General features: G+C 39.4%; 1 protein-coding gene across 1 annotated transcript in view; it reads left to right on the plus strand.

Moving 5' to 3' along the window:
• cttnbp2 (cortactin binding protein 2) overlaps positions 1-13,895 on the plus strand; it is a 96,163-nt gene that overhangs the window by 42,927 nt on the left and 39,341 nt on the right. The window contains 1 exon segment of the mRNA XM_030731460.1: positions 7,547-7,777. Within this exon segment, the coding sequence (XP_030587320.1) occupies positions 7,547-7,777 (231 nt within the window).

A 13,895-nucleotide genomic window follows, 5' to 3' on the forward strand; every position in this document is an offset into this window, starting at 1 on the left:
ATGTCTCAGTAGCCAGCCTCAGCCTGGACCAGTTTGCCTTGTGAGACCTTATCAGAGGCAAAAGCCCACAACAACATAGCCCCTGGAATCACAGGGACACAAACTCCTCCACCACGATAAGGTGGTGGAGGTGACTAGGTTAGTATTAGGCCTCAGCCACAAAAGCTAAAAGACAGGTTAGTGAACATCTGGCAAACACCAGTCATGAGGGAGAAATGTCTGTTTCCTGACTGGTTGTGAGTGAAAGCTGAAGGTTGCTGGCAGGTGCTGTGAAATCAATGCTAAAGCCCCGGTCAAACAGGCCTAGAGACTGGTCAGTGACCAGTTGGTGAGTGGTTTCTGGAGGTCCTTGTGTTTTTTGTCATTGCTAGCAGGTGTCTGCAGTTGCCCATAGTTTACATGGAAGACATCAACTTAACTGCAGACACTTGCAACTTGCTAAGTGGTAGTTTATCCTCCCATGCAAATAAAGCAGGAGGATATTGTCGTCATAAGGTCTGTCTGTCCATCCATCCGTCCGTCCGTCCGTCCATCCATCCATCCATCCGTCCGTCCGTCCGTCCGTCCGTCCATCCATCCATCCATCCATCCATCCTTCTGTGAGGTTTTATCTTTCCAGTCTATAGATTCCAAAACCACGAAGAGTTGAGCCATGAAATTTGGCATATCATGTTGGTCAGGGATGAATCATGGGCTTAGATAGTACAGACTATGACTCATCATTGAGCAGTATTAAAGCCATACATGCTGCTCAGCAGTATTGCTCAAATGTAAACAGCATGGTTGCATTATTTTTTGTGCATGGTTGCCTTGTGATTATAGTGATGTTATACATAATGCATTGTTATCAGCAGATTATCTAGTGTAGGTGCATTATGTAGTAATATTCCTGTACACAGATGAGTCTAATATGATGTGAATATCTTGTAAGTATGCATTATGTCTGACTTATTGTTATAGATTATATAAATAGAAAGCACCACACATCCTTGTACAAGAGTGCAGAATGTACTTTCTCTAATTTGTTTACCACAGGACTTTTTTGTGTCTGTGGCTGTGGTGTGACAGTAGTTTGTCTAATAAATATTAGAAAAACTTCTTGTTTAAATGTGACAGCTAAATCAGCTCATTGATAGATAATTTGCACGTTGAAGTGATCGCTTAATGTGTGTGTGTGCGTGCGTGCATGTGTGTGTGAATGACAGATGGGCCTGAAGATATTTTCCATCTTCCCCCGGGTCAGTCCATCCCGAGGGACTATCCACACCCCCTGGTGACACATGCACACACGCACACAGAGTGGAAAAGCTTTTGGATGGTTTCATATCTCTAGAGATCAGAAATGCAGTGATGTGGATGCTGGAATAGCGTCTCGCACGCACACATATGCAGACACACGCATGCGCACACACACGCACACAGTCTCAGCCAATACCAACTCCTAATTCTCTCCTGTCTTGATGCTGTATGTCAGTTCTTCACTGTTCTGACCTAGAAAACCAATTTGAGGCTGGAATCAGGAACATAAGTCAGCTGCAGAGGTGTCAATTCCCTAAGCTGTAATTTCTCCCATTTGTTCACTAAAATTTCTTAGTGTGGTAGCATGATGGCATGGATTTTTAGAAAAGAAATAGGAAAACCTATCAGAACAAAATACTCTCATCAAGCTGGATAAACTAAATAATAGCAAATGTTTGAATGTAACACATGAAGAAACAAAAATCCAAATGATGTAGCTCACTAATTTGTATGGTTAAAGCCCATACCAAGAACACTCTTCAGTCCCAGTGAGGCACATTTGATGCATTGTACTGTCCAAGGAAGGGAAACTGCACAAATCAATGCTCAGTGGTCATTTTATTCAACCCATCACTCATTATTGAACTCCAAGTTAGAAAGAAAAGCAGCAAATGATCGCACTTGAAAGGCTGGAAGTAGAAGGTGTTTGGTGTTTTTGGTGAAATGAAAGCATGAGTTACTTTTGAGTAGGGAAGAAAAAAAAAAACAGCCAGCAGCTGGTTGTTCATGATAGCAGGCTTATTTATTTATTTATTTTTTTTAAAAATACGCTGAGCAGAAAGAACTGTACAGATGTAAAATTGTCCTTTGGAGTCTGGATACATCAGATTGAGTGTGACTGTCTTTATATTTCTCGAATGACACATTTGGAGAAAGTTTCCTTTCTTATCTTCCATATGATTTTTTCCAATCTTTAATTTCAGCAAAGCTAGCACATCTTGAACACGTAAACATTTACTTCTTATCCACATGCTGATGGCTCACTTGAACAGTCATCCTGAAAGATGAGATGAGAGTATTTCTCATTTACTTTGCTCTCCCATGCTTTTGCTAAGCTAATTTTAATATATTTTTTTCTGAATACTGAGCTAAGCAGCGTCTCAAGCAACAGACACTCAGATCAAGTGCCCTCACAACACATCCCTCTCTTTCGGTCTAATGTTGTGTGTTTTTCCAGACATGAACGGCTCCTCTGTTTGATTTTTGAATCAGAACTGAGTTGGCAGCCAACATCTGACTTGATATTCACATGCTCATGAGTAGAGCTAAATGAGCCACATGAATACATGCTGCTCCTTTCTCCACTATGCAAACTTTGGAGTACCCTCTCCAGACTTCTTTCCAGAGGTCCATTCTTGGCTCCCGTTACTGGGCTTTTTTTCTGTTTCACTTTTCACCCTCTCTCTCTGTTCCTCTGATTCATTACCAATTTCCTTCTCTTCTGTTCTGTCCCTGCTTCTCTTCTGATACCACCTCTCTCTTTCTGGCCATGATCTCTGAACCCTGTCACCCAGTGAGTGCAGCATGCCTATAAAGGTTGATGCTAATAATATTGACATCTCACTCATAGCACACCACCAATGCTGTACTAGCAAATACTCTAGAGTTACTAGCACTTAATCACCCATGTGTTTTTCACAAACCAGTAGATAAAGTAGATATTTAAAGCTACTTTTGGCTGCTTCCTTTCCACAAGGGGTCACCACAGCAGGTAGCCCTGCATGTTTGATTTGAGTTTTACACAGGATGCCCTTCCTGATGCAATCCCAAAGGTGATTTGTGCATCCGGCTGGAATCGAAACCAGCTACGTTTTGCTGGCCAAGCTAATCACTACACGATTAAAGGTACAGATAAACATCTTATGTAAACCTTATTAAACTGGAAAGGGTATTGTTCACAACATGTAACTGAAACATGGGCCTTTTTGGCTACATTTACACCCTAAGGCAACTGGAAATTTTTGTTTTGGGGCAAGCGGCCGGGACATTGCAAAGAACCTGAAGGGTGATTTAGCTCTACTTTTTATTTATTTCAGCTGCAGTTTCAAGCCATGTAAATTTTGAGTCTCTCAGATAAAGGGATATTTTTGTCATGTAATTTTTGCATGTGATAATTCAAAACATACACATCCTTGCTGGATATTTTTCATGCACAAGTCTGGACTTAGTGGTCCATCTGATGGGGTTTCTTCTGTTGTTCCATGTCTAAAAGAAAATATTTTTTAAAAACGCTTGTTGCAAAATACTGGATGCAAAATGCTAGCTTACTTGACCAATCAGCAATGTTTAGCACTAGAACTGGCCACAGTGTACTAACCCCTGTTAAGGGGCTGAAAAGTTTCCAGTAGAAATGTGGGTACAGGTAAAAGTTATGTACCCAAGTTATGTGGTTTTCCAGAGTCCCTCCACTCGTACCTCAGAGATATTTTGGCTGATCAAATATAATTTCATCTTGTTTTCTTCATTAGAAAAGTAGTGGTGGCTGAGGAAGGTTGGCTATATTGCTTGGAGAATTGCCATTTTTAATACAAAAGTTGCAGTTGTACTCACTGTAGTCTGAGGACTGTTCAAATTTATTCTAAGAAAGCCTTAGGTCATTGGAAGAACTTGGGGTTGTTTTATTAGCTGGTTTCAGTTGTGTCTTAGCGTCAGCATTATCAAACAGATGACCAGAACATGCTGCTCAGTTAGCACATTGGTTCAGTTTTTATTCCATTAGAAGGCATTAAATTAAAAAAAAAAAGACAAAAGGATTTTCTGTCATAAGCTTCGGTCCCACAACATCAGTGTAAATCAAAGTCTATTGTATGTTGTAGCTTCCCTGTGACAAATCAATGCATCTATGGAATTAAGAGCCTCGGGGAAGCTTAAGCTGCGTTTCCATTAGTATCTACTCAGCGCGGGTCGACTCGACTCGGCACAACTCGCCCCGGTCGTGTTGTGTTTCCATTGCAATTGAGGACCACCTCAGTGTGGGTGGAGTCGATATAGCAGCGTGGGCTGTAGTGTCTTGACACAATTTGTATGCGGCTCAAAGCATGTTTTTTTTGTTTTTTTTTCCTCCTGATTATTTGCTCTGGAGCTTGTTTAGATGATACTTTCACTGTAGCTGGATATTACAGCTTAGGCATCTATGGGATGACAACGAAACTTAACTCAAATAATCATCAAACCCATACCAATAAAGAGTTTTTGAAAATAAATAGAAAATACATTGTAGTAAATATTTTTGCTAAGCTTTTTTTTTTTTAAGACTCGCCTGTTTTGCATCTTAAAAACTTCTCTTTGGGGTGGAACCTGAAGGATGTGACACTGGTGCTAATTTCTCCTACTTTATTGGATGGCACACCTGCTGTTACCAACATACCTGCACTGAGATGACTTTGGATTATATATTTACCTGTCTAATGTATGAGTCGTGCTCTGAATCATTTAATTTGGCATTTTGAATTGTTGATCAGATAAAACAAGTCTGAAGACATGAATTTGACATTTTTTAACAATTGTTGATTTTAATGTCAGCTAAATGATAATTGTAGGTAGCAAATTACTAGTGCAGGTAACTAGGGCTACAATAAAATATTATGGAATTAATGATTACTTATTTTTCCCTATTATTGAAGCATGTATGCAAAATGTCAAAAGTAGTCAAAATATTTTTATAAAGATAAATCATGAAAATGTCCTATTTCACAGGCAAAGAAATTTGGCTTGATTTTTGTCAGTATTTTTGTCAAAAATGGTCATTATTAGCAGAACAGGTGCTGTTTTAACTTTCATTTGATTAATTATAATTGACTAATTGTTTCAAGAACGCTTCAATAGTTCCAAATGTTTTTCAAGTGATTCATGTTGAAAGTGTTTTTCAGCTTTCAGTAAAGTCTTTCCTCTTTCCAGTTTTTCCACACAGCCTTTTTGTTCTTTCTCTTATTCCTGCTCTTTCTTCCTCTCCATCTCACACACACACCTACCTTTCCTCGGGGGGATGTTTATATTGGCCTGCTCACAGTTGGCCATCAGTATCCAGAGCTGCCTCAGCCCTCTTAGGGTTGACCATCAATCTCCATCCTCTGTGCTCTTTATATGAGCGTGTTGCTGTTTGACTCTAACTACATCTCCTTCTTTGGAAACGCATCTCGCAGCACCGTCCTGCCGTTCATTCCTCTTTGTCCCTGCTGTCTGTGGCTTTGTCTCTCCCGCCCAACTCTTTGTCTTTCCCTCGCCCCCACATTAAATTTAAGTCTCTTACCCTGTATATTAATTACTCACCAGCTTTCTCCTGTTGATAGATATGAATCATGACTGTGAAGTAAAATCTTTCCGGACCCACTTCGTTAATGCTTTGACTGAAATATTTTACAGATCTAAACTCTGATGACTTTTGATTTACTGCCGTGTATTCCTGCAACAGTTATTACTCGTTCAGCACTACTTACAGTCTGTGGGGGTTTGGTTGCTGTGCAGCTGCTCTACTGCAGCCAAGTGGATTTTGGTTGGGTATTATTTGACCAGTGGATGACTGGTCATTTGGCTGTGGTCAGAATGAAAGCAGGTTCAAAAGGGAAAATATAACTGAACTGTGCCCGAGGCTAATAAATGCCAGCTTCTGCTTGAAGCAGCAGTGAATTACACTGGATTATAGGGAAGATGCTTTCCCGCTTATAAACCCACAGGATTTGATGTAATGAGCTGTTTCGAGTGGACGTACATCTAAAAGGAACAAATGCCATTTTGAAAAATGCAGTGCAAGCTAGTTGTTGTAGTTGTATTATTAGCTAAATTCACAACTATATGTTATTACTATTTGGGAGATGGACACACATGGATGTTTGTATGCAGTCCAGGTGCTTATGCTTTTTAAAATGAATTAATACATCTAGCAATATAAATAAATATGCTTGTTCAAACATAGGAAAGCCAGCTTTAAGAAAAATCAACAATATATATATATATATATATATATATATATATATATAGTTAGTATTTTATATATATATAGTTAGTATTTTATATATATATAGTTAGTATTTTATATATATAATGTTAGTATTTTATCCCTGCGGCATGTATATATTTGCCTAAATTTTGATGAACACAAGTGAGTATTTTGATCTTTGGCCATCACCATTCTGTTGCATTCATACGCTGTTTGGAAAAACTTACCATCTTGGGTCTGATTCATCTGCTAAAGCATTAAGCATTCTGTTTACATTCTCCTGGAAGTCAAAGCTGGAAGATGAATGATAAATATTGGAGTCTGCAGCTGTGCAGTTGAAGAATTTTTTCAGTTAGCCAAGGATCTAATATTGATCTGCAAATTGCAGCCATGTTCTCTGTTAAGAATACCAGTTTAGCCTTGTTCTGTTATTATACCACAGGCCTTTTGCTCTTACCTCTGACCAGCTCAGAGGACTGTAGCTCCCATTTCCATGTAGCAGTGTAACCTGAGAGCAGTTGTGTCTGCTACATTGCTGAGTGCTTGTGGAGTCGTGTGGTTGGGCTCACAGCATTCAGGGGTGAGTAGTGGTTGGTTCACAGTTCCACAGCATGGCTTAGCGGACTGGACTTTCTTTGGGTTTTGTGTGTGTGTGTGTGTGTGTGTGTGTGTGTGTTTGAAGCACTGGGCAGGAGTGGGCTGGGTGTTGATGGAGTGGTAAAAGCTTTGAACATTCAAAATCACCATAAATATGCACTCTGTTGCTCTTCGTCTGTTGTTTAAATGCGTTAAACTGATGAACTGACACCGATGAAGGCCACAGGCCACTGCTAGCAATGGTCAAGTAATAAAGCTGATCTTCATACCACAAGTGTTGCCAGACCTTCAGCCTCTTTGGGACACAAACTTTCCCATGAAGGACAGAATAGTAGAGATCTCCAGAAGAAAGTTGAGGAATACTTTACCAAAGTGCAGAGAATAAACCACATTTTGACTCCTTTCATGTTGCTATCCTGCATACTTGTGTGGACAAGTATGCAGGATAGCAACATGACAGTGTCTTCATAGCATTTTGTTGGTTTGTAGAAATGCCAAAGTACTGCTGTATTTTTGATTTGTTTTGTTTTACTGGTTGTAGACTAATTCTGAAACAAATGAGATGACAGATAATACTGTTTGAAAAGTGTGTGTAAACCTGGCAACATTCTAGTTATTATTTTTAAGATTTCTGGATGGAATCAAAATGATTTTAATCCTTATAGTGTGAACAAGTTAAATAGTATTTTCTTCCCTCCCTGCCCCACCCTGCAGGCTCAGAGGAAGGAGGTGTTTCTCCAAGAGCGCTATGGCCACTACAGCCTGACTGACCCCTATCTGGCTCTTCAGAGGGACTTTGAAGGCGGGGTCCCCAGAGGAGACAAGGAACGGCGGCCCCTGGGGTCCAGCCCCATCTCTGTCTTGGAGGCCGTTATGGCACACTGCAGAAAGATGCAGGAACGCATGTCGGCCCAGCTGGCTGCTGCTGAAAGCCGCCAGAAAAGGGTAAGACACCGGGGGGAGGAGGAGGAGGTGATTTCTGTTGTTGATGCTGTAGTTGAGACCAAAAATAGTGGGTGGATGGCCTTGTGACCATGCAACTGAAACTAAAACGACACCTGTACGGTTGCTAAGGGAAGATTTCATTTCTCACATGAAATTTAATCTCTTAGCTTCTGCTTTTTGAAAAGAGAGCTCTCAACCAGACAGAGCGCTGGAAGCAGAAAGTCTCCGGATTTTCACTCCAGAAGAGTGTCAGAATAAAACGAATTAAGGGATAAATTCATAAGATATGTTTTTTTGTTTATTTTGTTTTGTTGAGTAGATAGAAGTTTTTTTACAATATTTTTACGATTTCTTACAATATTGCATCATCATGGGAGTGAAACACACAGAACAATGTTTCCTGTGCTGGGCATGGGCACTTTACAGTTACAGGGTTTGTTTAGCCAAAGAGCTGAATAGTTGTTAAATTGGATGCACGGACTACTAGAGACTCCATTTGCTCACAACTGCTAGCTACGCGTAGTGTAAAGCACATTATAGTGAACACTCTTCTCACAACCCTTCCTTGTAAGCACAGAGATCAAATTGCACCATATTGTCTGTAGCAGCTCCGATTGTCAGTAGTGCCACATTTTAAACACTGGAAATAGGTTGTGATTAGATTTGTCTTATAGAATTTCCAAAATGTTACTTCTGTGTTACTGCTGCTCTACACTACAGCTGCTCTGAAACTAACAATGGACCAGCATTAGATAAATTATTTTAGCTAATTAGCCCTTGACTTTGCTTTGACATTGAAGAATGTCTTATCTTTCACCCCTCAGTGGTAACATTATTGACCCATCCAAATTCAAAAAATTAATATCACTGTGTGTATTTTTGTATTTGTTAATCCTAATGGCAGTCAAAGTAGAGGGAGTCATCACTGTAATAGGAGTTTTTCTTTGTGATTGTAGTACATGGAAGGAGCTGTATGTGGATCAGAATGTGTCTTCTTTATTTGGGAGGTGATCTAAATTGCCTTGAAGGAGTAGTATTACTTAGTAGTACTGTGTTTTGCCATTCACAGCTCTGCGTTGGTTACATGATTGAGAACTATGAATAATTACCATATGTTTACATTGATATCATAGTATATTTTTCTTAGAGCGTATTTTGCTCAGGCTGCCTCTCAGCTCACAATATTTACCTACCAGCATTAGAACTGCAGTGGTCTAGTATTAATTTATTTATTAATCTCAAAGTGACAAGGCAGGATTTTTTTATTGTATTTTATTTTTTTGTAAACCATCCTGTCTGAAACTGAAGTTGTAGTGGTAGGAGAAAAGCCAAAAGAAGACCAAAATAATCAGGATTCATGCCCTGTGGATCGTGAATGTTTGGAGAATTTAACCACAAGTTACTGAGATATTTCATTATGTGTTGGACCAGCAGGAAAACCAACACTACCATCATTAGAGCCGCGTAGCTGCGGTAACAGGAAAAGGTCAGTCACATTTTAGAGGATGTGTCATTTATGCTGTTATGTTTATATAACTTCAGTTAAATTATGGTGACTATGTAGTTAAATTAAATAATTGTAAAGTATTTACTTTTTCTGTTTGACCACAGATTGAGTTTATTTACATGCAATTCGAATCTCTAAGGCTGAAAATCTCCAGAGAAACTTGTGGGAAAGAAAAAATTTTACGCTTGTCTGTGTGTATTCATGTTTCTCATGAATGCATGGGTATTATATGAACGGGAAGAGAGGAGTAACAGTGTGTATATGTATGCAAACCTAATATCTATTTTATGGTGTGTCAGTTTCGTTATTGTATACGAAGCCATATACACTGTGTGTATATATATGAGTGTGTGTTTGTCCGAGGTCTCTTTAGGATTATGCAGCCCTGATTAACTGGGCAGCCAGATGTCTCCTATGGCTCTGTCCCACTTATTTCTCTTTCTCTTTCTCCTCTGTGTTGAGAGATTTGGATGTGTGAAAGTGTTTGGACATGCAGCTGGCAGAGTGAGTGTGTAAGCAATAAAGAAAATACTGTGTGAATGTGTATGTGTATGTCCTGTCCGTGAACTCTGTAATAATAACAGATGACATAGTTTGAAGCCACATTGAACCTTTGTAAGTAAGCACACACATAAATACATAGATGACGAGGTATGGATGAAGGAAGGAGTGGAAGGAAGGGAGAGTTAGGAGTATATATATATATATATATATATATATATATATATATATATATATATATATATATATATATATATATATATATATATATATAAAGAGTATATTTGGTGTTTTTGAAACTGTACATTTTTAAAGGTCAAGATCAAGATCAAGGAATAACCAGGTTCACTCTTATGTTCGTGACTTCTTTAAGTCCATAAATTCAGAACCAGGGGTTACAGTGTATGAGCATTGATTAAAACTGTTGTTTGCTCTCATCTGGCCAAGATCTAAAGAGCTCTCTAAGGATGTCTGGGGGAAAAAAGTATGTGAATGAAGTAAAATCATTAAAAAGTGTTTGTCTAGGACTGGTTGCCACAGCAAATTCAGCCCAGAAAGAAATCTCAAAATGCCCCCCCAGTTTTTTCCCAGGTCCTGCAGGTAACTCTGCAGCTGTTGGTGTCAAAGTGCAAGCATCTATTAAGGAAGATTTGCTGTAATAAAGAACATTAGAGCAAATTTCCAGTTTGCCAAAGAAGATACAGACAGATAACAGGCTTTTTGGACTTATGCGCTCTCGACAGGCAAATCAAAGATCAGGTTGTATGGCCACAGTAAGACATGTTTGATGATGATCAAAGGCAGCCTTTCAGAAGAACTTCACAGCAGCTGTAAAGAAAAATTTGAAATCGTTTGGTTCTCAAGTTGATCAGCTGCCTTGGGACTCAGTCGCATCTAGTCATGTAACTACGTGAAGATACTGTGAGTCCATCTGCTGGAAAGCTCAACTAAAGGTTAACAGGATAGTACAAGTATGTGTAAAAAATGCAACAGTTTCCCTGAAATGTACTTGCTGCACAGTGTTTATTTCAGCCTAATTTGGTCTTATTTTTGGGCATCATCTGTACATCGTCTGTGTCAATAAAAGATAAAATGTTTTTCACACAGCACACTGTGCTGAGTTTAAGAATTGCAGGCATGAGTAGAAACTTTTAAGATCTCACCCCACCCATCTTCAGCACTTACTTGTTGTGGGGTTTCTGCTTTTAGTCTGTATTTGCTCTGGTCCTCAGTAAGTGAAATGCAGCTAAATGTGATGGAGGTGAACAATATTCCATGTCTTAACCCTGAAAAGCTCTTTGGTTGCTTTGGTTTTTGCTTTTAGAGCTATTGTTCCAGCACAATAAGACATTCAGAGAGTGGTGGAGGTGCCAGAAAGCTAATCTACCTGCTATGTAACCATGTAGTTTGTACCACAATGCAGGAGATATTTTGATTTGGAGAATAACACATTTGGAGTGTTACCAGCAGTTAACTATTGTGGAGCGTTGTGGAATTGAAGAGTAAAACTGAAAATTATTGTTATTTTCTTATGTTTACACAGTGCTTCACGTGGTGGATTTATGATTCTCACAAAACAGAGTTTGACCTGAAAACAGAAAAAGCACCACTTCATCTGAGAAACTGCTCTCAGTACTGCTGAGAAACATGCTGCTGAGAAACATGGCTATATGACTTTGACCTTGAGTGGTTTTGCGTCTCTTTACCCAAAAAACATGTTTAAAAATAAAAAGCAACAGCAAAACAACAGTGGACTCTTATATATTTCATTCTGGCCTGGTTGACATGGCCAGAATAAATTGGTGAAATTGAGATTTGTCAATTTTCCTGAAGTTTTTTTGCAATTGCTGCCTGATTATCTGTGGTGCTAAATCATGATTTTGGTTTAGCACCACAGATAAATGTACTGGGAAAGCAGATCTATTTCTGAGATTGAAAATGTGTACTCTTAGTGTGTAATAAATCACCATATCGCCACTGATTGCACAGTTGTATGCAAACCATCAATCAACAGATGTGTCAGGCAGGTTTCACTGGAACTCCAAGACGACCCGTGACACAACAACAAATCAGCATTGCTAAAAGACACAGGCTTAGCATACTTGGAGAGATCTTCTGGTTGCTGGGTAGAGTGAATTTCACCTGGATAGTCTGTGCTATCTTTAGCCCCCTTTGCTTGTTTCCACTTCTGTTGTCTTCCTGTGAGTAAGCTATTGAATTATCCATGAGGTCTTAGGCAAGCTGAAGAAAGGCAGGCAGTTAATACATAACACACTCTCAATTGGGTCATGGGAATAATAAAGACAATCCCCAGTCACGTTATCTCCTCCTCCATGAATCACTTATGAAGTTGGAGGAAGGACTTACCCAATCCTACCTCTAGCACCACCTTACCCCCACCCATCACACCCTACTACCTTATCCCACCCCACTTTTTAGTGAATGTGCATTTGTAAAGAAAGGCCACCAGGCAAGAACCGAAATGTTGGCCTGGCTGTACACTGGCTATACTGGAAACTCTAGAGCAGTGGTTCCCAAAGTGTGGGCCGCAGTACTGCAGGTGGACCACAGTAATAACTGAAATTCAGTTTGAAATTACTCACAAGTATACATAGTTACATATTTATATATATTTATATAAATGTATTTATTTATACAAAAAGTGAATTAAAAGTGGTAATAGGCGGTGGTTAGTTTGGGATATTACTCACTATTCTGACCTAAATTTCCTGCTCTTGTATTGAAGTTGTGATCTAGTGGCAAGTGGGCACTTTACATATGACTGGGTAGCAGGTAGCAATTTATAGCCAGCAGCCTGTGTTATGTTGTTTGAATCAGATTTTCAAGGAAATACATCACTTTCTCTTGTATTTTGATTAGTGAAGACAGGCTTCTAGCCAAAAAAATTTCACAGGCTGGGCGACCGTGGGGGGAGGGAGGCCTCATGGGATTTTCTAGTTTTTAAGTGGGCCACAGCGCTCTTGACTTTGGGAACCACTGCTCTAAAGAATTGTCCATTATCTTCAGCGACTGCGTCAGCAGATTAGCTGATGGCTTCCCAGATTTGGCAAACAATAGCAGTCAATCAAAAATCGTCAAAGAACATCTATAAAATGAAGATAAGTGAAAATTACACCAGCTATGAAAAACTCTGTAGTATTGTGCTGGTAGGGTGTGAGTCTCAGAATCTGGAAATTAGAGAAAGAGGCAAGTAGAGAAGCTACTTGAGAGATGCTGGCAAGTTTGCTATTTTGGATTCTATCTATTCTGCCATTGTACGGATGCAGAAAGTGTTTTTGTTTAGTTTTTTTGGCTAGTAAATGCATGCATCAGTTAATATGTAAAACCATTTAGAGATTAATATAATCAAAGACTTTTAAAAGCTTTTCCAGTAGTCCTTAATGCAGTCATTGGTGGTGTTTGCTATAAGTAATTGCTGCATATATTACAAAGTTATCTTAATCCCACCTGATTTTAATCTACTCCTCCCACTGTGTTCCTACTTGTCCAACATTCCTAAATTTGTTTTTCTGAGGCATTACGGTGACTTACAGCATACATAATCCTCACCCAATTAGCAGCTAGTCGTATCACCTCCTTTTGAGTAACAACTGGCATTCCCTTGGCACTCCCACTTGCTTATAAACCCCTTGCTTCTCCTCAGCCTCAGCTGGTCGTGATATCTAATTCCCTGATGGTTTGAAATGGCAGAAGTGGAGTTGGCTGAGGCCGTGAAGGGGTCTCACTTGGGAAATGGACTGCAGGGTGTCAGCTCTATTGTTTGGGGCTTGTTAGAGAGATGGGGTCAGTTGGGTGGAGAGCCCCAGTTAAGCCCCTCTGTAAAGCCAACTCTGAGCTAATAATAGCAGCGTTGCTCCAGATATAGAGCCCACAGGTCTGACAAGTCATCGAAATTCAACCGACTCTGATATAGAGACACATTAGTTTAACTATATCCCCAAGCCACCTTGTAGATGAATAAGATGTCTATTTGTGCTCACGTTCATCCGTCTTATGTTTAATTCAGCTATTTTGTCTGGCTGATTTGATTAATATGGCTTAAACTATGTTGTCCTTGAAAACAAATGTTCTGACTAAGTTTATCTTTGT

Source organism: Archocentrus centrarchus, chromosome 6 (genome assembly GCF_007364275.1).
Source record: "Archocentrus centrarchus isolate MPI-CPG fArcCen1 chromosome 6, fArcCen1, whole genome shotgun sequence".
NCBI lineage: Eukaryota > Metazoa > Chordata > Actinopteri > Cichliformes > Cichlidae > Archocentrus > Archocentrus centrarchus.